General features: G+C 47.4%; 1 protein-coding gene across 1 annotated transcript in view; it reads right to left on the bottom strand.

The window, feature by feature from the left end:
• Nucleotides 1-21,684: 21,684 nt before the first annotated feature.
• LOC130042589 (leucine-rich repeat-containing protein 37A3-like) overlaps nucleotides 21,685-27,619 on the bottom strand; it is a 46,257-nt gene continuing 40,322 nt past the window's right edge. Inside the window, exons 10-12 of the mRNA XM_056134750.1 lie at nucleotides 26,184-26,291; nucleotides 23,756-23,799; nucleotides 21,685-22,175 (exon numbers count right to left, since the gene is read on the bottom strand). Of these exons, the coding sequence (XP_055990725.1) occupies nucleotides 21,836-22,175; nucleotides 23,756-23,799; nucleotides 26,184-26,291 (492 nt within the window). The 3' untranslated portion in view covers nucleotides 21,685-21,835. The remainder of the gene's footprint in view (nucleotides 22,176-23,755; nucleotides 23,800-26,183; nucleotides 26,292-27,619) is intronic.

The following is a 27,619-nucleotide window of genomic DNA, read 5'->3' as shown; positions in this document are numbered from 1 at the left end:
AACCCAATAAAAACATAGGAACCATAGGTCACTGGAATATACCTCTAGGCCACTGATATTCCTAAGTACACACAAGCACACACACACACACACACACATACACACACATTTTCCATTCCAAATCCTCTAGCTTTGTTGTTGTTGTTGTTTTATCTCTATAGAATGGTACAATATCCAATAAAAATAAGCACTAGTAAAATGGAAGTTTTGTAAGAAGAGGGTTTTCTACCACACTTCTTGTTTTAGAATGCAGCAGGTAAATTGGCAGGAGCTCAATAAAAAATTGTTGAATATATCAATAAATTACTGAAAGAGTAAGGGCAGACAAGAAGGCAGGTTATAATGCAGGAAAAAAGAAAATGGGAAAGGATATGAAGACAGAAAGGGAGATGGAAGAAGGAAAAAGGGAAGGAGAAGAAGACAGGAGAGAGTGAGACATTGCATTGACAGCATGTTGCAGTATACTGACACAAACACTGACACGGCAGTATATTGACACCAGTGGCATTTTGTGGTACCATATAAGTGTCACATTTTTTTTCTGTGTGTGCCATCCTCTCTGAGCAGTCAGAACAGTCACCTTGTGGTTCATTGGCCAAGAATCCACCTAACCCAGATGCTCTTTTACTTCCCTGAAACCGGACACTGACAGGAATTGAGGCTGACTAATCACTCTCTCACTTCAAGGGCCATAATTCCCAGCCCATGGCAAAAAGGGTCCTCTTCCCTTTTTCACTCCTCCTCCTCTCCAACTCCCTTTCCTTCCCCAAAGTCTCTCTCCATGTTCTAAAAGAATGACACCCAAGTATAGCTGGGCCTTGCCTGAGACTCTGTCAATGAAGAGCAGATAGATTATTGAGTAAGAAAAGTTGTATGGGCTTTCTCCTTACTACGCCCCAGGAGAGTCCTGGGTCTGGGAGGTACAGAAATTGTTCCTTGCTGGGGCACCTGAAGGATGATATTCCAACCCTGCTTCTTTGATCCATGCTTGTCAAAGAGATCTATTTTTTTTTTCAGTTTATTTTTTTTTATTAGTGAACCACCGTGAGGTGCAGTTACAGGCTTACAAACTTTCGTGCTTGCGCTTCAGTCATACAATGATCGAGTTTGGGAACCGAAAGTTGAAACCTCTCCAAACTCTGTTCCTTCCTGGGCTGGAACCCCATAAGGAAATGTGAAGATTCCTGGCTTTGGAACTGAGAATCTGGTTTCTCAAGACAGCCTGATCCTGGTCTTTCCTAGATAAAACAACAACAACAACAACCAGCTTCAGTTTTCTCTCTTTCTGATTCAGTTCATGATCCAGTTCCCTTGGTTGTTCCTTTACTACACATCCCCTTCTCTCCTTCCTCTATGTCTCTGTCTCTGTCTCTGTCTCTGTCTCTCACTCTCTCTCACACACACATGAAACAGTATAACCTTCTAACTTTTCTATTTGTTTTTTCTTTATTATTGTTTTTTGAAAGCAACCAACAAGATAGTTTTGTTGTTTGGGTTTTTTTCTCTTTTCATTTTCACATTGAGAATTTTTTGTTTTTGTTGATTTGGGGCCACACCCAGTGGTGCTCAGAGCTTACTCCTGGCTCTGTCCTCAAGGATGACTTCTGGCAGGATGAGGGGGCCATATGAGGCGCCAGGAATCAAACGTAGTTCTGCCTCATGCAAGGCAAGGGCCCTACCCTGAGGTACTGTCTCTGGCCCCAGCGTTCAAACTTTTAAAAAATTTTATTCTAGTCCTGGTTATGTATTCATAATACTATTGACATTTGTGGTCTTGATGTTTATAGTATCTCACCTCATCACCACCAAAGAACCCAAGATTCCCCACCAATCACCCTGTGTCATTTCAATTCAACTCACCTTTCCCCTAACTTTCTCCCCATGCCTTTCACTTTGATTTCTCCTTTCTATACCTAATGCTGAAGGTTTGCTATCAGTTGATAAATGTCTATCCCTTTGTTTTGTTTCTCAATAAGCCATTGATGAGTGAGATCATCAGGTGTCTGTGCTTCTCCACATGGCTTATTTTGCTCAGCTTGATTCCTTCCAGTTCCATCCAAGTTGCAGCAAATTGAGATTTACTCCAGAGATGCAGTGCTGAATAATTATAGACAAATTAAGTTATTTCATACACATATCAACAAAATAAATAAAAGTCACATAATCACATTACTAGATGCAAAAAAAAAGATTTTTAACAGAATTCAGTGCACCCCTTAATGATAAAAAAAAAACTCCGTAAAATAAGAATAGAAGGATTCTTCCTCAAAGTAATAATGGTCACTTGCAACTCATACCCAATATCATACTCAACAGCAAAAATCTGAAATCCTTCCCTCTGAGATTGGGCACTATTATTTATTCAATAAGTCTTGGAAGTCCTTGTCACAGCAATTAGACCAAAAAAATGAGAAAAAAAAGAAATAGAAATAATGCTAATCAGAAAAGATGAAGCCAAACTAACACTGCAGGTGACATGACAATATGCATAAGACCCTAAAGATTCCACTAAAAAATTCCCTCCTAGAAACAACAAATCATTACAACAATCAATACACAAAAATCTGTTGTATTTCTTTGTGCAATTAATGAACTAGAAGAGAAGATATCAAAAAGATGGCAACTTACATTTCGCCGAATTTCCTAATTTTAACATCTTTTTAACAGAGTCTATGATCAATTCATTTTGTCCTTATGGTGAGGGGTGGGGGTGGGAGTGTTCTTTCCAGTGGTGCTGGGACCCAGAGGTGAATACTGATGACAAAATTTAGTTCTGATGATTTGGTGTTGCTTGGACCTGGTCATTCTAGAAGCTACCAGAATACTTGGAGGTATTTGGGAAGCAGGAGTTGCCAGGGATTTAACTCAGGGCTTCGTACATGTAAGACATGCACTCCATTCCTTTGAACTATCTCCCCAATTCCTTGAGAGTTTTTTATAAGAGCTGTTTAAACACCTTTATCAGGTAATTCCAACATCAATAGGACATTAGTTTTTAGTGATTATCTTGAAATTTTCCCTTTTCTAAAATTTTACTTTCTTAGTTGTTTACAGTAATTGATGATATACAATATTTCAACGCCAATCCCACCACCATTACACTTTCCCACCACCATTATTTTGAATTTTCCAACCACCACCTAAGCCCGCTCCAAAGGCTGATTCTAAATAATTTATTTTGTATTGCTTGTTATGAATAACTGACTAAAAATGATTCAAAAAGTTTTCCTTAGACATGTTACTAGATTTTGAGCCTTGTGTGCAAAGCTGTCATGATATATTTATATATGTATATTCATATATATGTTATATATATGTCATGACAAATATGCATCTGTCACTATAGCACTGTCCTCCCGTTGTCCTTTGATTTGTTCGAGCGGGCACCAGTAATGTCTCCAATGTGAGACTTGTTGTTACTGTTTTTGGCATATCAAATACACCACGGAGAGCTTGCCAGGCTCTGCCGTAAGGGCAGGATACTTTCGGTAGTAAGGGCAGGATACTCTCGGTACTCTCAGAGAGATGGAGGAGTTGAACCCGGGTTGGTCGTGTGCAAGGCAAATGCCCTACCTGCTGTGCTATCGCTCCAGCCCATATATGCATCCATACACATATAATATATATATATATATACACACACGCGTATATACATATTTGATCAAGATTGGTTGTCTTCTACCTTAAACCCCATCAAATGTGTTGTACTATTCTTGGTATATCAGTGGCATTCGGCCACACACTGCTGGAATTCTAAAATTTTATGTAGAGTGCTAGCACAGCGGGTAGGGCATTTGCCTTGCAGCTAACCTGGCCGACCCAAGTTTGATTCCTCCACCCCTCTTGGAGAGCCCGGCAAGCTACCGAGAGTATCTTGCCCGCAAGGCAAAGCCTGGCAAGCTACCCGTGACACATTTGATATGCCAAACACAGTAAGGACAAGTCTCACCATGTTACTGGGCCCACTCGAACAAATCGATGAACAATGGGAGGCCAGTGCTACAGTGCTAGACTAATTGGCTGGTGATTTGGGCGTCTGGAGGCATCTCTGCAGCATGTTGCTTTCTTCTGAGATTCACTTGTGAGTCTGTGAATCATGGCCTTTAATGCGCTTAAATGGCACCCAGAGGCAGTTCTTGGGCATGACTGCCAGGAAACAGGAAGCAGAGGGGGGCTGGGAGGAGGGGCCCATTCCCACACTGGAGCCTGGAGATTTCAGTCACAAGTTCCACATACCTGGGTTTTTTAGCGATTCAATCTAATGCTTGGGGTGCTCTGGTCGGCTATGAAAGTCGGCTGTGAGCATGGCGGTGATTGGGTTCTGGCGATTTGTGGCTGACAAGGTTCTTTTGGGGCAAGTGGAGGGACACACCTGACAGGTATCTTGAAATGATAATGGGACTTCTTACATTAAGTAATTTTGGTTTGTATCATGAACATTTTGGGCATTATAGTATAAGATTCTGGATCTAATTTAAATCCTACAGGAAATAATTTATATTTTTATTTTAATAAACAATCAACTTGATTGTGTCTATTTCAGAAGTTCCAAAACAGCATCTACCAACCTAGTTTTAAAAACTTTTGCTATATCCTCATATTTGTGCAATAATGAGTACTAAAACCAGTGGTCAGCATGAGTAACTGATTCTCTGTCAAATTCTCATTTTGTTTGTTTGCTAATTAAGATAAGATCAGTGGGTGTTTGTCTTTGTAAAATCTGGGGTCCATAAATAATTTTTCTTTGGAGTCCCCAAGCAATTCTCCGGGTGCCCAGAGATACTCAACTAGCCAGGATAATTAGGTGAAAGCTAAGCCCTGTGATACAGTGATGCTCAGGGTCAGTGGTGCTGGGAGCCACGAGTCACACCTGCCAGTACTCAGGAGTCCATATGGTGCCAGAGGTCAAACTTGGGTCCTTACACATGTAAGGCATGCACCCCTAACTCCTGAGCTATCTTCCAAGCTCCAAAAATTAATTTACAGGGTCACTCTCCTAGCACCCTCTTTCTCTCACTCTTTTTAGTCTCATTGAGGCAGGGGAGGGGGGGAATAATTTCTGATTCCCTGGCATTTACATCTAAGGTCTTACTAGAAATTGAGGCTCTAATTAGGCAAGCCTGTCATGTGCTGAAGATAAAGCTCCTGTTGACACACAATCAAGAGGTGTGAGGATAGAGAGAAACTGAAACAATGGTGACTGGGCCCACCCTTGTGAAATCAAAGCTCTGCTAAAGGAAAAGGGCCACCCGTCTGAGCTATAAGGTGCAGGAAAAGCAGGTGGGGGGGGGGGGTGAGTTACTACTTGTATTGCAGAAGACTGATGCAGGTTCAATCTATGGCACTACATATGGTCCCTGAGCACTCCCAGGAGTGCTCCCTGAGCACAGACCCAGAAGTAAGCCTAGAGCATTACTTCAGATGTGCCCCCTGAACTAAAGGTAACAAAAGTGGGGAACTTTACATATTCTCAGGCAAATGCTTAGGCAAATGGCCAAACAGTTAAACTAAAAGCCCTAAACTAACTAGACCGCTCTGTAAACAACCAGGAATCCTTGCATTCTCTGTATTTTTTTTCTCTTGATAAGTAATGACTTGGGAGTTTCTTTCTCTTCTGCTTTTCAAAAAGCTTGTCTGTTCCCAACTCTAAGTCTGAGTATCTTTATTACTCAGTATTTTCATTCTTGAAAATACTGACCCTGGAAACGGATCAACACACAGAGACTCACTTTCATTGTTTTTGCATCAATAGTAAAACAAAATATTTTATGTAAAGAAATGTATTTAGAGAAATGTGTGCATAGAGAGGAAGGGAGGGAAGGAGAAAGAGTGTGTGTGTGTGTGGAGAGAGAGAGAGAGAGAGAGAGAGAGAGAGAGAGAGAGAGAGAGAGAGAGAGAGTGGGCTTCCCAGGTGGGAAAGGCCTACCTTTAAGAGATCATACATTTCTCTAACTTGTCTTAGCCTAGAGTTCTCTGTGTACATTAAGTTCATTTGGGTGTTGTCATAGGGAAAAAAACCTTGCACTCTTGATGATCCTTTAAAAGTCCTTTCGGGAGGGTGGGGGGCAGAAGCTGGGCACACCTGGCAGTGCTCAAGGCTTGCTCCTGGCTCTATGCCCAGGGACCACTCCGGCATGGCTCAGGGAACTGGACAGTATGGGGTGTCAGGTTCTGAACCTGCAAGTCAAGTGCCCTAGCTACCCTCTGTGATGTCTCTCAGGTCCTCCTTTCTCCTATTCTTAAACGATTCTTTAGATTCTGCTGTAGCTTCTTTTCCCCAGGGCACTCAAATTTCTCTGGGTGGTGCTTCATTTTTGCATTTTCTCCTTCTCCAAAGAGTTCAGTATTTGCATTTCAAACGGATGTGAACTACATGCCCTTGGTCTACTTCAGCCTAGGCAGTTTCTTCTGATTTATAATTTTCTTAGGATTTTCTTATGAAAGTCTTATGATTTTCTGAAAAACTCATTACCAGAACCCAACTATCTATCTGCCTGAAACAATTCTGTCAATAGTCTTTTTATTTACTAAACAAATACATTAACTAGAAGAAACATTTAAAAATATGAATAAAAGAATAAAAATAAGAATGAAAACAAGAGACCCATGTCCAGTGCTGAGGCAGGCAAGTGGAAGAGAAAGGCCCAAGCCAGGGCAGCTTGTAAAAAGGCTCTAGAACCAACTTTGCAAAAGTAAGTGGAAAGAAAGCACTCTAGGGGCTGGAGAGATAGCACAGCGTGTAGGACGTTTGCCTTGCACACGGCCAACCCGGGTTCGACTCCCAGCATCCTATATCCTATCCCCCGAGCACTGCCAGGAGTAATTCCTGAGTGCAGAGCCAGGAGTGCATCGCGGGGTGTGAACCAAAAAGCAAAAAAAAAAAAAAGCACTCTATTCTGGAGTTACCCACATCCATACATAATATTTTTTAACTCCATAGGATCTCTTCTTCTTTCTCTCTCTCTCATATTTTGTGAATTAAGCTATTTCACTTCATTGTCTGTCTTCTCTGAAAATTCTTTGCTGTGCCGTAAAGACAAGGGCCCCAACCTGGCTGGAGATTAGGTCCGACTGCTTTTACCTGCCTTGATGTCCCTGATGTACACATCTTCCACCAACACTCTGTGTTTTCCTGATCTAACAGTCAACACAGGAAGATGATAAACTCTTTCAAAGATTATCTTTGAAAGACTAAATCTTTGAAATCAGCCTTCACTGTGTTTCCGTAGTTCTCTAGAATTTTAGAACTACTGAAGATGAATCATCATTGTTTTCTTGAGACTCCACGTGCTCAGGAGAAACAGTTGATGAGTCACAAGTCTACACGGGATATCTGCCTGTTGATCTCTGACTCCAGTCATTCCAAAGATGGGCTCTAAAACGGGGATTATGACTAATCTTTTCTAGAATGAAAAGATGGAAAATAGTTGTCAGGAAAACATCAAAATAATGTGTGAAGGATTTGGCTTAGCCAACGAGTTCAGAAATTGATTTGCATTTCATAAGTACAACTCCATCTACTATCTCTGAAGTATTTTCATCATTTTGAATAGTACACAATTTGTTTGCTTTATTTTTTTTTCAATTCTTCACTGTATCACTATCATCCCGTTGCTCATTGATTTACTGGAGCGGGCGCCAGTAACGTCTCATTTGTCCCAGCCCTGAGAATTTAGCAGCCTCTCCGTACTCGTCCTTGCCAACGCTGCTGTATTGAAGGCTCCTTCAGGGTCAGGGTTTATGAGACCCGTTATTGTTAGTTTTTAGCAGATCGAATGTGGCAAGGGGAGGTTGCCAGGCTCTGCCATGGGGCCAGGATACTCTCGGTAGCTTGCTGGGGTCTCAGGGGGATAAGGCCAAGCATTGCTGTCTCATCACTGCCAACGTCTCTGAAGCCCACGGGGAGCCCAGAGAGGCAAAGTCACTTTGCAACACCACACTGCACAGAGCCTGGCTCAGCCTGGATGCGGTGCAGCCCCGAGACGCCTTCTGAGCCCTGTGGGCAAACCTGGTGAGTCCTTTCCGGCCTGTGGACACCAAGGTGTGACCTCCCCACAGGGGCCCACTCCCACAGCCCCTGAGCACGGAGGCGGGGGATTCTCATTTCATCACTAAACTATCCCGGACTCCTGCCCAGAGAACTGCAGAGGGCTGTCAGGCTGCGGGAAGAGGGAGGGGGTGGTCTGTGGGACCTCTGGGGGCCCTCCTAGGAGAGCCACACGCCCTCCTGGTATTCCTCCCGTCCAAGCTCCAGGCTGACCCAGGCTCCAGCTCACGCTGGCCCTGAGAGTCTGCAGAGCGCCAAGGGCCAGCGGGGGAACCAGAGCACCCCCAGAGGCCCACACTGCCCACCCAGGGGCCAGCGTCCGGCTGCGGCCACCCGCCTGACCCGGCCCTGGCCCCCCGGAGCGCACTGTCAGCGGAGCTGGGGGTGACTCTCCCCGCTGCCCGCGCAGACCCGAGCCCTTGCCTGTTCTCCGTGCAAAGAGTGGGGGAAATTCTGCTTCTTTCCCTGGGAGGGAAAGAATCTCCGTACCCGGGGGAGACTTGGTGCCAGAGGTGGAGGCTCCTTGGAGAGTGAGTCACTCCCTGCCCCCAGTCACACTCACTCCAGCCAAGGCCCTGAGACTCAAGGACGAAGCTCGCGGTCCCCCAGCAGGCCTGGACTCTGGGCCCCCACGCTGCCCAGGCGCCCTCGCCCTGCCCCTGCCCATGCAGGCCAGTCCTTCCTGCCGTCCACCAGCTGGGCAGCGGCCCCCTCCGGCTGTACACAAGCGTGGGCAGGTTCTGGGATGGGGATGCCCTCAGGCGGGCTGTCGGGCTTGGGGGCCCTCGGGGGAAGCCCAGAGCGGGGGCGGGTGGTGGTTTCCATGACTCCCTTTGGAGAGCTCAGGCCTGGACCCTCTGCCGTCCCCAGAGGCCCCGCCCCCGCCCGCCCCCATCCGCCCCCGCCCCCGCCCGCCCCCATCCGCCCCCGCCCCCGCCCGCCCCCATCCGCCCCCGCCCCCGCCCGCCCCTGCCCCCGCCCCCGCCCGCCAGTCTCAGCTCAGGCCCTGGAAAGAAGCAGAATTTCTAGTTCTTACCCAGCAAAAACCCGATCAATTACAGTCTCTTTTTGACGAAGGCATGTCTTATTGCTTTATTTACTTGATTTTTAGATTTTTATTTGCTTTTCTTTTCGGGGTTCATATAAGACCGTGCTCGGGGTTTGCTCCGATCTCTGCATCGGGGGTCCCTTCTGGCAAGCTCCAGGGACCTTCCGGGGTACGTACGAGGAATCAAAGCCAGGTGAACCACGTGCAAGCCAAGCGCCTCACCTGCCGTATTATGACTCTGGCCCTGCTTCTTTGAAATTTTTCATTGAGGTGGTGATGGTTTACAAGAAAGTACTCGTGCTGAGGGTAAATTGTTATGCCTCTTCAACATGTATATTATTAACTAGTGCACATGGTCTCAAGTACCTGCTATCCACAATAACCCCTTTTGCCACCTTCCGCTGAACCCCCTGCGTTAGTCGCCTAAGTGCTGCTGCGAATCCAAGGGTTTGTTTTTCCTTGGCTTTAATTATTCCCGCCCTTTGCCACCCAAATATCCCTCATGTGAGTGAGATCATCTGGTATTTGTTTTTCTCCTCTGACTCCTTTTTTGCATAGACTCCATCCATGTTGTCACAAAAGGCAATTATTTTATCCGTTCTTAGAGTTTATCCCAGTGCATGTTTCTACCACCTCTTCTTTGACTACACTTCTCTCATTATTTCTGTATTTTCTCAAACATGTTTAAATAGTGTTACAAGAAACATAGTAAAGATCTTTTTTAATGAGTGATTTTTTAACATACCTCTTTTACATACCTAGAAATGAAATTGCTGGATCTGGATCACTTGGTAGATACGCTCTGAATATTTTGAGACATCATGCCACTGTTTTTCATGGAGTATGAACCAATTATACAGTGTACAAGAGTTCCTTGTTCAGGGAACAAGGAATTATTTCAGTTGTGCTTTGGGACAGGGCTTGGGGCTTGGGATGGAAACATCCCAAATATGGTGTTGGGAAGGTGTAATGGTAGTGGGCTGGTGTTTGAATATTAAATGTAATCAAAAATTGTGAACTACCTTATAAAATTAAAATGTAAAAAGAAGAGTTCCGTGTTCTTTACATTCCCACCAGAACTTATTATTTATGGATTTGTTGATAAAGATAATTTTTATACATGTCAGGTGATATCTCATTGTCATTTTTGTATGCCCTGACAATAAATAAAAGATAATTTTTCCGTATACCTGTTTGTCAAATGTATCGCTACCTTGAAGTATTTAACTTTCAGTCTTTTGTGGCACTGCTTTCTTAGTTTTGAATTTCATAAATTATGTATATGCTACTAAGAACTTGTCAGATAGAGAACAAAGATTTTCTCCCACTCAGTAGAATGTCTTTTCATTTTAATAGGGTTCTTTTTTCCCAGTGATTCTCAGGGCCATGCAGTACCAGGTATTGAATCTGAAATTTTAATCATAGTTTGTTTTATCTTGTTTTTTTCTGTATAGGATTTCAGTTTGATGTTATCCCATTTGTTGAATTTTCCTTTAGTTTAGTTTGATGTTTGAACTTAATCTCAAAAGTCATTGTTGAAATCAATATTTTGTTGAAATCTGTATTTTAATTTTTTAGATATTAGAATCAAAGATATTTGGTTCTAATATGCAAGTCTCTTTCTCTCTTTCTTTTCTTTTTTGTTTTGGGTCACACCCTGCTGTGTTCGGGACTTACTGCCGGCTCTATGCTGAAGGATCACTCCTGGTGGGGCTTGAGGACTACAGATTCCGTGATCCATTTCTGCCACCCTTCACTCTTTCTCTTCACTCAATTCCATAGTCTTTTTTGAGTCTGGGAATTTGTTTTCTTAATTTTTTCCAATTTATTAGCTTGATTACTTATAGTCCACATAAGAGTGAATCTATCCAATAATTGCCTCTCGCTTCCTTATTTCACGTAGCACAATCACCTCGGCTACCCTCATTTTGCCCCAAGTGACATGGTTTTATCTTTTTAGATGACATGGTGGGCTGGAGCAATAGCACAGCGGGTAGGGTGTTTGCCTTGCATGCAACCAACATGGCCGACCCAAGTTCGATTCCTCTGCCCCTCTTGGAGAGCCCGACAAGCTACTGAGAGACTCTCCCCTGCGGCAAAGCCTGGCAAGCTACCCATGAGGTATTCGATATGCCAAACACAGTAACAACAAAGTCTCACGATGGAGACATTACTGGGCCCGCTCGAGAAAATCGATGAACAACGGGAGAACAATGACAGTGACAGATGGCATGGTAGTATTTCATTGAATATATATACCATGGTTTCTTCTTTTCCTTTAGATTTTGGGGAGGGGATTGGGTGCGCCTGGCAATACTCAGGGTTTACTCCTGGCTCTGTTCTCAGCAATCACTCCTGGTGGGGTTTGGGGATAATATGGGGTGCTGGGGACTAAACCTGGGTCAGCCACATGCCAGGAAGTCGTCCTGCCTGCTGTACTGTGTTATTGTGGGCCCTACCATGATCTCTGTATCTTCTCATTGTTCAGTTAAATTTATTCCATGTTTAGGTTGTTATGAATATTGTTGCTATGAACATTGGGGTGCAAATATAACTTTGAATTAGTGTGTTTTTGTTCTTTGGATAAATGCCTGTAAGTGGTGCTGCTGAATTATACCGAAAGAGGAAGTCTAACTTCCCCTCACAGTTGCTGCAAACAGTTCCATTTTAGCTGTCCCCATTCTACATTTTAAACATTCCTGCACACTCTTCCTTTCCCCCCACTTTATTAAACACTGTGGTTTACAAAGTTCATGATGATTTGGTACAGGCAGGCCCTATTCCAACATCAATGCCACCACCACACCTTCCCTCCAGCATTGTCTCCATTTCCCAACCACCCCTCAAACCTGGCCCTGTAGCAGGCCCACAATAATTTATTTTATATTACTTGTTACCCCAAATAGCTAACAGGATGACTGAAAAGATCTTTCCGTAGAAGAAAATTTGTGAAAACTGTTGCATTTCACCATGGGGACATTAATTCCTTACCTGAGGGTTTACCGAGCTGTTTTTGTAACTTAAGCCTTCTATGTTAAGGTTTTTGTTAGTGAAGACTGGTTGGCTTCTACATAGTATCCCATCCAATCTGGTGTGCTGCCACTGGAGTATCAGTATTGCAGACTTTGGAAATGTCCAGAAAATCCAGAATATTTAACTGGGCAATCTGGCTGGAAGCCTGGTTGCAGTCTGGGGTGTAGGAGCGACTGCCGAGGCTTTGTCAGGGCAAGAGCTGGCCCACCTCCCTCTGAGATCACCCTGGAGGGAACAGGTATCTGAGAGATGATTTGAGGCTAGTTGATCTCTTTTAAGTCTCTGGAACCAGGCCAGTAGATGAGCTTACAAGGCAGAGGGGTGGGACCTGGGCTGTTCCTGCAAATTCTTGGTCTCTCAAGGCAGACAGAGCATTTGCCTTGTGTGCTACTGACCCAGATGATCCCTGGCATCCTATATGGTGGAGTTCCCCCAGCCTGCTGGAGTCGTCCCTCAGTGCAGAGCCAGGAGTCCCTGAGCATCACTGACTCAAAGCAAACAACAACAAAAATGATGGGACTTTTTCTGAGACTGAGAAAGCTTACCATTTTCTAAGACTGAAATCTGCCCCTGACCTTGAGCTCACAGGGTACTGATAAAGGGCAATATGCCTGCACAGATAGCAGGAATCCCTCCTGGCAAGCTTGGGTAATCATATGGGATGCTGGAGATGGAACCCAGGTCAGCCAAGCCCAAGGCAAGCAACCTACTGTACTACTGCTCCAGCCTTCAACCCATACATTCTGAAAAATGAATTTGCATGGCATCTCTATAGAACTGCACCAATTTACAATTGTTTCCTGAATTTCCTTTGTCTTCACATCCTTGCCAATACTTGACTTATGTCTCTTTGCTGCAGGTCATTCTTCCTGGTGAAGCGATAACTCATGTGGATTTAATTTACAATTTTCTAATAAGTGTTACAGAGAGCATTTTTTAAAAAGTGCCTGTGATTCACCTGTATATTTTCTTTGGAATTTTTAAAAACTTTATTGCAGTTTCATTAATTTATAATCCCCCTCCACCCCCCACTGACTAATGAAGTTGAAGCTCAAAAATTGCCTCTGGTGTCAAGAATCTGGAATATATCACTTATGGTTTCCGACATTACATTTTAAGATTTGGGGTCTAATATTTGGCTGTGAGGAGTCCCTATCATTTTCCGTACATAATTGTCTTAGAAAGCCTTTCTCGAATCTTTTACTCTGACCCTAGATCCCTATTTATTTGAACCGTTTTCCCTGACAATTCACTGATTTAAGTGTCCTTTCATCACATTTTGTTTGGGGGTTACTATAAGGGTGATATCAAACTTACTGTACTGCAAGTGTCATTCTTTATGACCAAATACAGATTTTGTGTTCTTTTATTATTTATTTTTTTCTTTTTTTCAGTTGTGTTCTTGCTGGGGTTTGCACTCCTCTTGTGGTGCTTACCACACCTGGCTGTGGCCTAGCCAGAGGTGGCTTGAAGTGCTGGGGATCAGACATCAGAGCTGCAAGGACCACATTCAGCACATGTGGGATATTGAAGACTATAACTCATAACCATGTGGTTGCAAGGTAGAAATGTGAAGACATTCTGCTACTCCACCAGGCCCCTTTTATCCCTTTGGTTATTTCTTTCCATGTGGAAAACTGATTACTATTCCATCTGGTGCCGCCAAGCCTGCCAGGAGTGATCCCTGAGTGCAGAGTCAGAAGAAAGCCTTGAGCACTGCGAAACAAAAAAGAAAAACAATTCAAATACAAATAGAAGTAGAGCAGTATTAATTATTGATTTGTTTTATGTGCCTATCACTATTACCAGTAACCCTTTGGTAATGCTGCAGGGCCACCGCGGTCACCCACCGCACAGACCGGTGGCCGAGGCCCACGCTCCCCGCACACCCCCACCCTTGCACGGGGGGCCACGTCCCCAGCATTGTGCACTCTGTAATACCACCAGGAACGTTTCACAAAAAATTGAGAGACTTGTTGTTACTGTTTTTGGCATATCGAATACGTCACGGGTAGCTTGCCAGGCTTTGCTGTGAGTTGGAGATAGTCACGGTAGCTTGCCGGGCTCTCCCAGAGGGGTGGAGGAATCGAACCCGGGTTGTCTGCGTGCAAGGCAAACACCCTGCCCGCTGTGCTATTGCTCCAGCCCAAAATGGATATAAGTATATTTATGTATTTTGGGGTTTGAGGTCACACCTGGCAATGCCCAGGCTTCATCCTGGCTCTGCACTCAAGAACCACTCCTGGTGGGTCTTAGGAGACCTTATGGGATGCCAGGGATCCAACCAGTGCTAGCAAGTGCAAGCCAAGAGCCTTCCCCCACTTTACTATCACTCTGGCCAAAAACATTTTCAATACCAGCTGTAATATGACCGTGAGATGGCCAGAGTTTAGCTGCAGCTTACTGTCTGCAAAGCAAATAAGGTCCAAGAGACCTTGATCTCACTCCTAGGGTTTGGAGTAGGGGCGGAAGCAGGTGTTGGGTCTGCAGAGGAGCAGCAGGGTCTGTGGTCACACAGAAGGGTGTTCTCATGTCTGGTGAAGGCGCAGGCGAGGACAAAAGGACAGGGAGTGAGGAGCCAGCTCAGGGAGCCAATCAGAGAAGCCTTAGAATTATCATGTCAAAGGTTTGGAAAACATAATCCTCACTCATATATTCAGAGGCATGGGGAGGGATGGGGGTGTGCATGGGAAAACAGCGGAGCGGGAGACCCCTAGGTTCTACCCCCATCGCCTCCACACCCAATTCTGCTCCACCAAAACCGAACCACAGAAGAATGGAAATGGGCCAGACAAAAGAATGGGACTAAACTGAGCCTAAGCGAGACAGAATTCAGGAGCTGGAGACCGTGGAGACCAAGGAGCAGCCAAAGGGAGGAAAGTTTTCAGTGGGAACTGGGAACGAGGGTGGGCATTGGGAACGGCTGGCAGAAGACAGAGCTATGACGCAGGCCGCGAGTCCCTCCAGCCAGCAGGACTGTCAAGCGCACATGTGAACCCCCTCAAAGCCAAGAAGAGGCTGGGAACTGGGCCCTGACCCTTCCAGCTAGTCTCGTTGCAACCAGCCTGGGCATTTCTATAGCAGACAGCCCTGGGGGAGAAGCTGCGTGCTGCCCGGATACTAGGGGACACTCTGCAAGGCAGGGGAAGCTGGTGGGTGGGGTGGGTAGCTGCCAGTGTAAGGTGACCCGTCTGAGCAATGCTTCCCATGGCCCCGACCCCCCGCCAAGTTCCGACCCGTCCTCAGCAGAGAGGACTGGAAGAGCGTCTGCAGGTCGCAGTCCGTCCGGTTGGGCTGCGTGGGGCGTGAGCTCCGAATAAAATGTGACCACGACTTCGAACCCCAACTGGGCAGTGCAGCCTTGGGGAAGACTCACACCGCAATCAGAAGGCAAAGCAGAAGGCTGAGGACAGAGAATGCTGCGGGGCACCGCGGTCACCCACCGCACAGACCCGCGGCCGAGGCCCACGCTCCCCGCACACCCCCACCCTCGCGTGGGGGCCACATTCCCAGCGTTGTGCACTCTGCAAGCCGGGCTGCAGCAGCGTCGCAAGGGTCCCGGGGTCCAGCACGAGAAACTGTCGCGGCTGCTGACAGCCATGGGGTCTTTGGCGCGGGCCCACAGCGGGAAGTCTGGGTTCCCAAGGCGCCTTTCCCAGAACACCCGCCTGCCCTCCGGACCGGCTCACAGGCAATGCTGTGCAGCCGGACGCAGGGCCAGGACTCAGCTCCTGCACCTGCAGGGTTTTGAAAGGTACCACCCAGCCATCCTCAGCCTCACTGCGCCTGCGCGCTCCAGGCTCCCGAGGCACTGCGCCTGCACAGAACTCGCCCGTGCTTTTCCAAGGGGGCTCGCCCGAGGGGTGGGGCTGCTGGGGGCGGGGCACTTTGGCCCGCCCAGCCCACAGTGGACCAGACTTGGCCCTAAGTCCCCACCTTCGACCCCCGCTGGGTCCCAGCAGCACAAGTCTCTCTTGAAGAGTCCAGAGTGCTAGTTTTGTTTCTTTCTTTTTCTCAAAGAGTTTTTCACAGTATTTAATTACACTCAATATTTCAACACCAATTCCACCACCATGACCCCTTTCCACCACCTTTATTTTGAGTTTTCCCACCACTGTCCGAGATTTCCCCAAAATATGCATTCATCTGGGGAACATAAAGTAACAAAATAGGAGACTAACACCCAAGAAGAGCCGAGATAAGTACCAGGAGGTTTACTCCATGGCTTGGAGGCCAGCTGCACATGCTGGGGGAAATGGCAGTTCAGATAGAGAAGGGAGCACCAAAGAAAGGGTGTTGAGAGGATCCTCCCAGGATGGGAGATGCAGGCTGCAAGTAGACTATAGACCGAACATGTTTGCCACTCAATGCCTCTTTTGCAAGCCACAACACCCAAAAGGAGAGAGAGAACAAAAGGGAATGCCCTGCCACAGAGGCAGGGTGGGACGCGAGGAGATGGGGGGTGGGAGGTATAGTGGCATCAGTGGTGGAAAATGGGCGCAGGTGGAGGGATGAGTACTCGATCACTGTATAACTGAAACCCAAGCACAAAAATTTCTAAGTCTACAACTATACCTCATGGTGTTTCACTAATAAAAATTTTTAAAAAAATGTATTTTGTATTGCTTGCTATAAATAACTGACTAAGAATGATCCAAAAAGGTTTCCGTAGAGGAAAGTGTATGAAAATTGTTGTATCTCATCTTGGAGCCATTGGTCACCGGAATTAGAGACAGAGAGCTAATTTAAGGACACTGGGCAAGGACCTGGAGAAAGCAGCGGGTTCTTGTTCATCAGGGACCTTTGGGTAGCAGACAGAGAGCACCACCTAGTGAAACTGGAAAACGAGGAGCGCTGACCTTGTGGAAGAGGCAGATCATAAAAATTTTTGTCAGTGCTAGTCCCGCCTGAACGGGTATTTGATCATTGTATAATTGAAACCCAAGCACAAAATTTGTAAGTCTACGACTGTACCTCATGGTGTCTCACTAATTAAAAAAAAAAAAAACCAATTTCCTTCCTCCCCACCCCAATCCCGACCCCACAGGATACTGGACTATTATGAAGGTGAGTTTGTGGGGCCGGGATGATGTCGGAGCTGAGGTCAGGGCAGAAACTGGGGAATCGAGTTGATTCAAGTCGTGGCTCCAACATGGGAGCTTGTGGTGCCCGAGAGGCTGTTCTTAGCTTCCCTGTAGCTATTTGGTGGAGCAACGGCCTGGGAGGCAAGCAGGTCCTACCCATCTGTAATGTTAGTGTCAGGGACTAGAGCAACAGTACGGTGGGCAGAGCGTTTGCCTTGTATGTGGCCGACCCGGGTTAGATTCCCAGCACCCCATAGGGTCCCCCAAGCACCATCAGGAGTAATTCCTGAGTGCAGAGCCAGGAATAACCCCTGTGACTCAAAAGGGGGAAAAAAGTGTTAGTGTCAGATGGAATTGTGTTCTTTTGGGGCCACACCCGGTGATGCTCAAACTGACTCCTGGCTTTATGCTCAGGCATCACTGAACCCCTGGAAGGGGCTGGGGGACCATTTATGCATCTGGGAATTGAACTCAGGTCAGCAGAGTCAGGACAGCACCAAATCCCATCTGTGATATTTTGCCTGGTCATTGAAAAAAGAATAAAATATTCAGGGGTCAGAGCGATAGGACAACAGGTAGAGTATTTGCCTTGCATACAGTTGACCAGGTTCAATCCCTAGCATCCCATATGCTCCACTGAGGACCACCAGGAGTAATTCCTGAGTGCAGAGGCAGGAGAAACCCCTGGGCATTACCCCCACACACCCCAAAAAATAAAGGATAATATAACCGAAGTTCTTCTTTTCTAAGAAAAAAATTGGTTCCATTAATCAAGTGTGACCTTTCTACAACGCTAATAATTGTTTTATGAAAAGGAAGATATTTTTATTTATCCCCCTTCAGTATTAAACTTGTTTTAAAAGTGGAAAATCTTTGATCATGGTCTTAATTGTATTGTTGTTGTTTTTGTCTGTTCTGGAAATCTACAAGTCTAGAAACTACCACATCATCATTTCTCATTTTATGACTGCTGTAGTTAAAACTCGAAGTAGGAACATGAGGGATTCAAGGCGCACCCCAGTTTTATCAGGACTGATGCGTGTTACACGCAGGACATGCGTTCATCTGTCCCTTTTCGGAAAATTGCCCTGGATTGTCCTTAAACAGGTTTTATTCCATATTGGCATCCCAAAGACCTCTCCCCGAAACAAGAGAAAGACATAGATTCTATCCAGGACTTTTGAAAGATGATCTGAACTCTAGTCCATTCTTCCAAGCAGCCTGAAATCACTGGCATTCTGACACGCTTCCTCCGCCCACCCCTATTTTCTATGCCACCGTACCAGATCATTAAGCTGCACCCAAGCTTTCTCTCTCCACAAAACACAACTGGCTTTGGATAAGTTACTGGAGGCTGATATTGTTTCAGGCCAGTAACTACAGCGTCCATTGCCTCTCCCATTCCCTGTGAAACTGTTCGCACGGTCTCCACTTCAAGATGAACATGTTGCGGACAACAGGTTTTATCTTCCTTCTAGTACCCTGAGTGCTCCGCTTGCAGTAGGCACTCAAATTCGATCAGGAAAATGTGATCACTTTCTTCGTACAAGGAGCACTTTAATAAGCCCCCAAATATAGAAACGTCATCGGGGTGCCCTTGGTTTTACGAATGACAGTCAGGAGCTAGGGGCCTGGAATTGCATGGGAATGAGGAGGCAGCCCTTGGAAACCCTTTAGTCCCGAGGCTCTGGTTCCATTTGGTTTCTGAAGGGCAAGGGAAGAAAGTGACACAGGATGAAAGCAAAGGACAAAGGGGAGAATCCCCAAGTGAGGAGAGAGACAAGTTCTGGAAAATTCCACAGTAGGTCGGCTTCCCCCCTCCCCCGCCCCGCCCCTGCCTCATTCCAGGTGACAGCCTGTGAAGCAGGGAAAGAGTGGTTGGCCCTCACAGTGCAGCTTCCACCTCACCCTAAGGAGACAAGACACTGGTTCTGGCTTCATCCACCCTGACCCAGTGCTCTGTGAGCCCCCGGGGCCACTCCCTGGGTCTCCTTTGTGGCTCTTTGCTCTGGCCTCCTGTGGCCCTTCCCATGCTCCCTTTCAACTGCCCTCATCTGTGGCCTTTGCTCTTGCCCCATTCGGCTGCTTCCACATTTGCAAACAGTTTTCTCCCATGACAGGAATGGGCCAAGAGTTGCTCAATAAAAATGTTGCCCCGCCCCCTTGCCCTACAGACTCTAGGGTTTTTGGGTTCCATCTGGCTGGTTCTGCACTTAGGAATTACTCCTGCTGGGCTCAGGGGACCACAAAGGATGCCAGGAAGGGGGAGGGGCAGAAGAAGATCAGAAACCTAGTCAGCTGCATGCCAAGCAAGCTCCTGACCCACTGTGGCTCCTCCTCCTCCCGGCCTTCTGTATCTTTTTGAGGAACTCTGCACCCTTTCCCATCCCCGGCAGCTGTGCACAGGGGCCATGACTCCAGACCTGCTTGGACTGCTGTGGCTCCAGCTGACCCTCTGCCCCCAGGCCCACCACCGACCAGTGGGAAACACTACACCACTAGGCCACCGTGATGGTGATGGGTGCGTCTGTACTGAGCTTGTACAGAAATTTTCTTTTCTTCCCCTGCGACATCTGGATATGCTCAGAAGTTACTCAAAGATGTGGGGTGCCGAGGATCAAACCTGGTTGGGTGCTGCAAGGCAACACCGACCTGCTATGCTACAGCTCTGGCCAAACTTTGTATGCCTTGGGCCGTGTTTTTACTTTCCTGATGGCACCGCAGGAACTGACAACGTTTTCCTTTTGAGGATGACCACCTGAACTAGCCTGGTTTTGGTCTCTATGCTACTGTCCTCAGCAACTGCGAAACTGACTCTGTTCTTTACGAACTTTCAAAGCTGAATTTATCGTGGATCTGGGCCACAGTCAGTGGAGTTCAGGGCTTACTCCTGGCTCTGAGTTTAGGGATCACTCTTGGCAGGACGCGAGGCATCATATGTTGTGTTGGGGATTGAACCCGGGTCAGTTGGACACAAGGCAAGTGCAAGCGGCGTTACTACTCATTATACTATTACTGCAGTCCTGTCACCTCAGTTTTTTCATGCCACTTCACACTCTGAGCTCACTCGTGCATGTGTCTTAAGGGGTCCAGCTCTGATCTTTGGCGTGGGGGCCTCTGGTGAGCCCAGCATTCTTTGTTCAAGAGATCCTGAGCATTTGGGCCCTACATGTACGATGTGAGCTGCGGAAGGCCAGGCCCGGCCCCTTCCCTGCCATGACTGTCTCTCCTGTCACCAGTGACTCACGCGCTGGCTGGGTTTGATCCCCAGCACCACACAAATCCAGAGAGGGACAGGGCAGGTGTCTCCAGTTGGCGAGAAAGGGAAGTGAAGACACACATCATCAGAGGAGCCTCCGGAGAGCTCATCCCACTACACACAGCTGCAGGAGGAGAAAACCAGTCCTGGCACCTCAGGACTTCCTGGCATCTCTGAGGAGTCCAGTCTCAAGGAGGGGGATCTGTGAGGCACCTTAAGGAGGCTGAAGGAATGAGACTCAAAGAAGCGGCACAGAGATGATGGGTTCTCCATGGGTCCGTATCCACAGCTGTGAAATAACCACCTCTCTGCTGTCCGGTCAAGAGAATGTGGAGGGAATGTGCACCTACCACGCATGGGACATGTGTGTGTGCTGCTCTGAGGTCACAGTTCCTTGGGTCCAGGAGTGTCCCAAATGTTCAAAATTCAGTGATCGGGCACCCGCAGAAAGAAGAAACAAATTCAATGGCTCCTGTGCCCACCCTGGCAGTAGCCTCCCAGGACCCACTTACCCACTCCCCTACCTACAAGACTCATCGCCAAGTGCTCCCGAGTGGGTGGTTGTTGGGGCTGACCAGCAAACAGTCCTAGCTGGCGGAGCACAGAGTGACAGGCCTTAACATGTGCCAGGAAAACTCACACAGCATTCTGCGACCACGCGGTGGCACTCTCCACTTTCCCAGGCCAGCACCAGGAAGGAAGGGCTGGTTCCCACCCCTGCAGTGGAGGGAGTGACTGAGGAACCAGCACTCACCTTCAGGGACTTGGCTGATGCCTACCAGGCAGGTTGCCAGCCCAGGGAATCCAACGCCAGTGCCAGACATACAAACCCCAGGACCTCCCAGGGGAAGAGAAGGCGAGGAGAAACCCTGGCCACGCAGCAGGGGCGGCCCCCCACGCTAGCTCACCACTGAAGCCCCCCCGGGGGAGGCAGTCCAGACACCCCCCTTAAGTGCCATGTCCCCCAAGCTACTGACCGAGCGCCCAAAGTGCCGGGCTACGCACCCGCGTCTACATTTGGCTGCTGGGGGCGGCGAGGGCGCTTGGCAGGGGACCACACGGGGAGCCTCCCTTCCTCCCATCCCATCCATTCCTCGGGGACCTCATCCCCACCTCTGGGAGGGATTCTAGTCATGCATTTCCTGCCAACAGCCTTAATTGGTTACATGATCGATGAACTCTCGGCGTTAATTTCAAAGCCCATCACTGCTCTTATGCATGTATGTATTTAACATACGAAAAAGAAGAATTTTACAGCAGCTGCCAAGAGGCTCTTCAGACAATAAAATGTCCAGGTGGTATGAAGCAGGAGGTGTTCACTGTAGGGCCTCTAACACCACGGCTGCCTGTAATGACTCCTTTTTTTACTCATCCGTTTGAACTGAAATCTCCAGGGATGACGGGATCTCCTGGGATCTGAAGGACTGCTGTGCATCAGGGGACTGTGGAGCCCTGACGGACTGTCGTGCTGCGACGGACTGTGAAGACCCGATGGAGTGTGGTGACTCTGCGTTCTGTGGTTCTAGGGAGCCATGTGGAGGCTCGCTGGTCTGTCGTGCCAGGGGGACAATTGGTGGTGGGGGGCGCTGTGGTGCCTGTGTCCCCTGTGCTCCCTGGGTCTTGGGAGTCTTGGCTGTCTTGGTCTCCTTGGCTGCTTTCTCCTCAGGAGTCCGTGCTGCTCTCTTCATGACTTCCCTGGGCTCCCTGGAACAAGAAGAATACAGTCAGCTCTTGAAAGGGACGTGCCCCGTCTGCATCACTTCCTGACTTCAGGAAGGTATTGGAGCTGTTGCCATGGTTTACCCTGCGTCTTTATTGAAAATCTCATCCTCGTCAGAGGAATCCTTGTCATGGAGCTTCTGTGCCATGTTTTTCTTACATGTAGCCTTGAGTGGCTGACACATGTCTCTCAGCCACAGGGGCCGTCTTCGCCAGAAAAAGCCCTTCTGGAAAAGGCAAGGGGAGCTCGTAAGCCTGCACCCCGGCCCACTCTTGTCCTGCCTAAGTGCCGCCTCCCCCCAGTGGTTACCTGACTCTCATGTTCCACTGAACTTCTATGCAGCAATAATCCAAAGAAGGTCCTTGGAGGAAAACACGGACGCACATGATTCGTAACCCACCCCATTTCCCATCCTTCCTAGGATGGAGGTCTCTGGTCTTGTTTGGAAACTACCTTGGTCTGGAGCCATGACGAGTCAAACCACTAGGCCCTGACCCCTTGACAAAGTTTCCATGCATGCCTGTGGCGATTTTTAGAAATTTGTCGGGTCCATTCAAAGGGACCCCGTAGACTCTTGAGAGACCTTTATAGGTACCTGGCTTGGAAAACAGGCAGGATATTTAGTTCTGGTTACCACCATTGCCCCAGCAAATGCCCTGTGCAATGAACAAACTACCCACCACACCGAAAGCATTAGAGTCTGTCCAGAAGCTTTTCCACTGGTCGCCTCTGGATTTAGTCCCTCAGGCACCCTTTACCGAGAGTTGGGGCTGGGGGAGATGATTCTATCGTCCTAGCTGCTTTATCCCAGATGCTGAACCAGAGTAAATGTCTGTGTGCAATTAGCCAAATCCTTTAGCCCACTAGTTTTCATGCTGCAGACAATCGCCCGTGAGCAAAGAAGCCACAGGTATCAGCATCAAAGGCAGGAACCGCACCGAGGCACGGAGATGGGTTTTGAGTGTGAACAGAGGAGAGAGCAGTCTTGCGCTTTACGGGCAGTGTTATCATGTGTACAGAGCCCGTGGGTGCTGAGTGGAGGCAAGAAACGCAGCTCCCAAGTCAATGGAGAGGTCCCAAGGGAGAGGGACCATGCTCTTTCCCAATCACCAGCAGTGTGTTCCCAAGGGCAAGGTAGTTTCCATTCTCCCTCTATTCCTTTTAATAAGAGACAGAGACAGAGGTTGGGGGATGTGGCTCAGTGGTAAAGTATTTGGCTTGCATGTGTGAGGCCCTGGGTTCAATTCCTGGCACCACACTGAGCACTGAGGCTGGAGTGGTCCTGAGCTACTGGACAGATAGTTAAAAGGGCCTTTGGACATGAGGCTCCAACTCTGGCCTCTGGCTCCGTATGTCCTCCCTGAGCACAGGTGGGCTGGCATAGGTAACAGCCACCCCACAGGAGGGACTGAGCAGCCCGGCCTTGCAGAGCCCTAAGACACTAACACTGAACTCAGGAGGCCCAGGTCACGGGCCAAGAAGCACACAGAAGGGCTCCAGGGTCCCCAAGAACCAGGGTGAGGACACTCCAGTGCAAGTGAAAGATTGTCAGACTAATATTTACCTGGATCTTCCATCTTTACACTGTCTTGCTCTATAAGAATAAATCTGTTTTGGAAAAAAAAATATGATCATGATTATCTCGGTGACCGATCTCTCTAAAACCTTATTAATTCCATTGACTTTGCTGTATCTACCCACTGATATCACTTTTTGAGAACAGGAATTCTCTCCTGTTTAATAGTCCCTGGACTCTCCTACAGCACATGACTGAAGGGGCACATTAGGAATACAGTTTAGTGACTGTTTCAGAGAAATTCAGCACATTAATCCAAATTAAAAACTATGAGGTAGGAAATTAAAAGTATCTGCCAAAACCCAAACACAGAAACATCCTTTTCCACAACGTTTTCTAAACAATGTCAAGAACCAGTCTGATGCCTTTCCCATCACCACTCTGCATCCCCAGTGAGGAGTCCTCCCATCACCACTCTGCATCCCCAGTGAGGAGTCCTCATCAATGCAGCAAGCAGAGTCGAGTCTTACAGGAGACAAAACGTGGTTGCATCTGCAATGATTCTTCCCCAAATAAACCCAAAACAATAAAGGTCCTATGAGATATGTTATTCCTCGGGCTATAGATATCATACGGTGGGTGGGGCACTTGCATTGACTGTGGCTGACGCAGATTCGATCCCAGGACTCCAGATGGTTCCCTGAGCCCCACCTGGAGTGATGCCTGAGAGCAGAGCCAGGAATAAGCCCTGAGCACAGATGGCTGTTGCCCCAAATAAATAACTAAATCGATATGTCAACTCTTTGAGCGACTTAGACTGAAATTTCAATACCTGAAGCATTTCCTTGCTTTTGTCCTTAAGGAGATAAAACAGAACAGTGCAATAAGGAGCACGGGCTGCTCTGCAGGTGACCCCCATGTTTGAAAGCGGGATGATAGGGCTGGGGAGGTAGCTCAGTGGGAGAATGCCTGCCTTGCATGCAGGAGACGTGGGGTCGGTACCCAGCACGACAAGAAGAGTGAAATTGGAGGGATGCTAATGCCGTCCTTAGAGGATTGCGAGGATTAAACCAGACAACATACAGGAAATTCCTTGTACTGTGGTTGGCATAAATCAGAGCTGTGTTTGCTGATGATGTCACAAAGGAGCGGCTTAAAAATACCAAAGACTGAGAGAGCTCTTCCTCAGTCAGCACCATGGCTTCTAATTTATTCTAATTCTTTGTTGGTGGTTGTGGTTCTACCAGGGATTGAACCCAGGGCCTCACACCTGCAAGACAAGTGCAACACCACTAACCAATATCCTAAACCCCTTCCATCCCATGTTGCTGTTGTTCATTTTTTGAGGCTCTTCCTGCCAGCTGGTGCTTGCGGGGCCTACTTCTGGGGTGGTGCTCAGGGACCATGGAGCACTATGGCTAGCACCTGGGGTTCCCATGTGCAAAGTGAATTGAAGTTTGAGTCTTTGGACTTATCTCCCTGGCCCTTAAATCACTTTTTTAATGTTCCTGCTGGGAAAAGTCAGTGGTGTGTCATTGAACAGAAGACAGATATAGGCAAGCTCCTGGAGTAACTACCGCACGCCTGCCAGGCTTGAGAGTAGCCCAGGCTACTCTCGGGCTCAGGCTGCAGTGCGGGTGTGTTTGGTTTGGGAGCCACCCAGTAATAGGCAGGAACAACTTGATTTGCTGTTTAGCGGTAGCTCCTGGTGGCTCTGGTGGGGTCATGCATTGCCGAGGATGGAACCCAGGTCTCCCTCACACAAAGCGTGAAAAGTAGCCCTCGGAGTTCTCTCCCCAGTCTTAGCTGCAGTGTTTTAACTTCATCCAGGGAGATGGTGCTTAAACCTAATGAGAGCTACTGCACTGGATCAGGTCCCAGGAGGGTGGAGATTCTACACTTTTGATCCTTCCAGTCAACAAGGAAAGTAATCAGTAGAAGAATGTCAGTGAGTGTTAAGTTAAACCACTGACATCCTTTTGATTTAAAAAGGGGGGAAAAAAGTCTATATGGTGACCAGAGAGAGAGCTGAATGGTCAGAGTGCATGCTTTGCATGCAGAAGGGCCAGGCTGGATCCCTAGTTCTGCAAGGTCCCCTGAGCACCACCAGAAGTGACACCCCCTCTCCCCTCTGCACTGAGCTGGGGGCAGGCCCTGAACATCCCAGGATGTAGTCCCAAACAGCGCACAGGAAGACAACTTTTTGTTTCATCTCTAGCCTTCTTAACTTTTCAAAATTTTCGAAAAGCTTGTTATTTGGGTTCATTTCCACAGGGACCTCTTGGGAGTCAGTTCCCTTCAACAAACCCTGGGATTATCTTTGCAATATGAGAAGCAACCACACCTCATTACTCAAGACTGAAGAGGAAAATCAAGCATCAGTAGGAGGAAAAGGGGCTTTTATTTTCCATTTGTAGCCCCTGAATCTATTATAAAGACAGATGAAATCCTGGAAGTCTGAATGAACTGTTCTTACCTCAATGAGACATAAAATTAAAACCAATATTATCACGACGACAGCCACATTTATTGCAACGACTGCTTTTTGATTGTGGTACACAACATATCCTGGAACTTTTATGAGCTGAAAAATAAAAATTATTTTCATGCATTACTTTTGGGGGGGCACATTCAGTGATGATGAGGGGTTACTCTGGCTCTGCACTCGGAAATCACTCCTGGTGTACCAAAAGGGACGCTGAGCATAGAATTCGGGTTGGTGGCATGCAAAGTAAGTGCTTCACCCACTGTACTATCGCTTCAACACCCAGGAACAATTAGAGAAAAAGTTGGGAAGGATTCTTAAGCCCGTTCTAAAGAATGGTTATCCTTCTACTAGTCTAAAACCCCATCCTCTGAAATGAGTGGACTATAGGTTTTTATTTCGTATGTGGTTTTATTTTGGGGTGGTTTGTTTATCAGCCCATATCTAGGGTTCTCAGAGCTACTTCTCGCTCAGTACTCAGGGGGACTCTTTTTGAACTATCTCCTTGGCCCCAATATGTTCTTTTTTTCTTTTTTTCAAATGTAGGAGTACTGCTATTTATTCAGTCACTGATTAGCTGATTAAATTGGGCATGAACTCCACTAGGCCCCAATATGTTCTTAAAGAGCACACCAGATCTATTATGCCATCTTGTCTGTAGCCTTTCCTTCTACAATTTATTTATCTGGTGTGTTAGGTCCTCTTCTTACCTCTCCTAGGAACAGTGCTACCTTTCTACAAACGAGCACAGGGACAATCATTCTTGTAGTCAAAGTTGTGTGGCCACAAAAAAGAGAGCGAGCCAGCAGGAGAGGGAGAGTCAAGACACCCTGGTCTTCTTGCTTGTGTTCTTTCATGGCATGGCCTGAGAGCCCGGAAGCCCCTGAGCCTGGTCACTGTGAGATTCAGTTACAAAGCTTTCCTGATCGTGATCCAGGTTCAGTCAGACAATGCTCCAACACCCATCCCTCCACCAGTGTACATTACCCACCAACAAAATCCCCGCATTCCTCCTGCCACCTCCTCCCCGCCCCCAGCCTACCTCTGCCTTTATGGCAGGAACTTTTCTTCTCTCTCTCTCTCTCTCTCTCTCTCTCTCTCTCTCTCTCTCTCTCTCTCCTTCCCTCCCTTTCTCTTCCCACCCCCCTCTTTTCCCCTTTCTTCCCTCCCCCCCTCTTACTCTCTCCGCTCACTCCATGCCCCCCTTTTGGGCGTTATGGTTTGCAGTGCAGATACTGAGGTCATCATGTTTGATCCTGTACCCACTTCAGCACACATCTCCCACCCAGAGCTATCCCTTCCAACTATCATTGTTGCAGTGATCCCTTCTCTATCCCAGCTGCCTTCTCTGACAGCCCTTGAGGCAGGCTTCCAACCGTGGACCATTCATCCTGGCCATTGTTTCTAACTGTCCTTGGGTGTTAATC

This window comes from Sorex fumeus, unplaced genomic scaffold, assembly GCF_029834395.1.
Source record: "Sorex fumeus unplaced genomic scaffold, SorFum_2.1 ptg000105l, whole genome shotgun sequence".
NCBI lineage: Eukaryota > Metazoa > Chordata > Mammalia > Eulipotyphla > Soricidae > Sorex > Sorex fumeus.
This window is presented reverse-complemented; position numbering and strand designations above follow the sequence as displayed.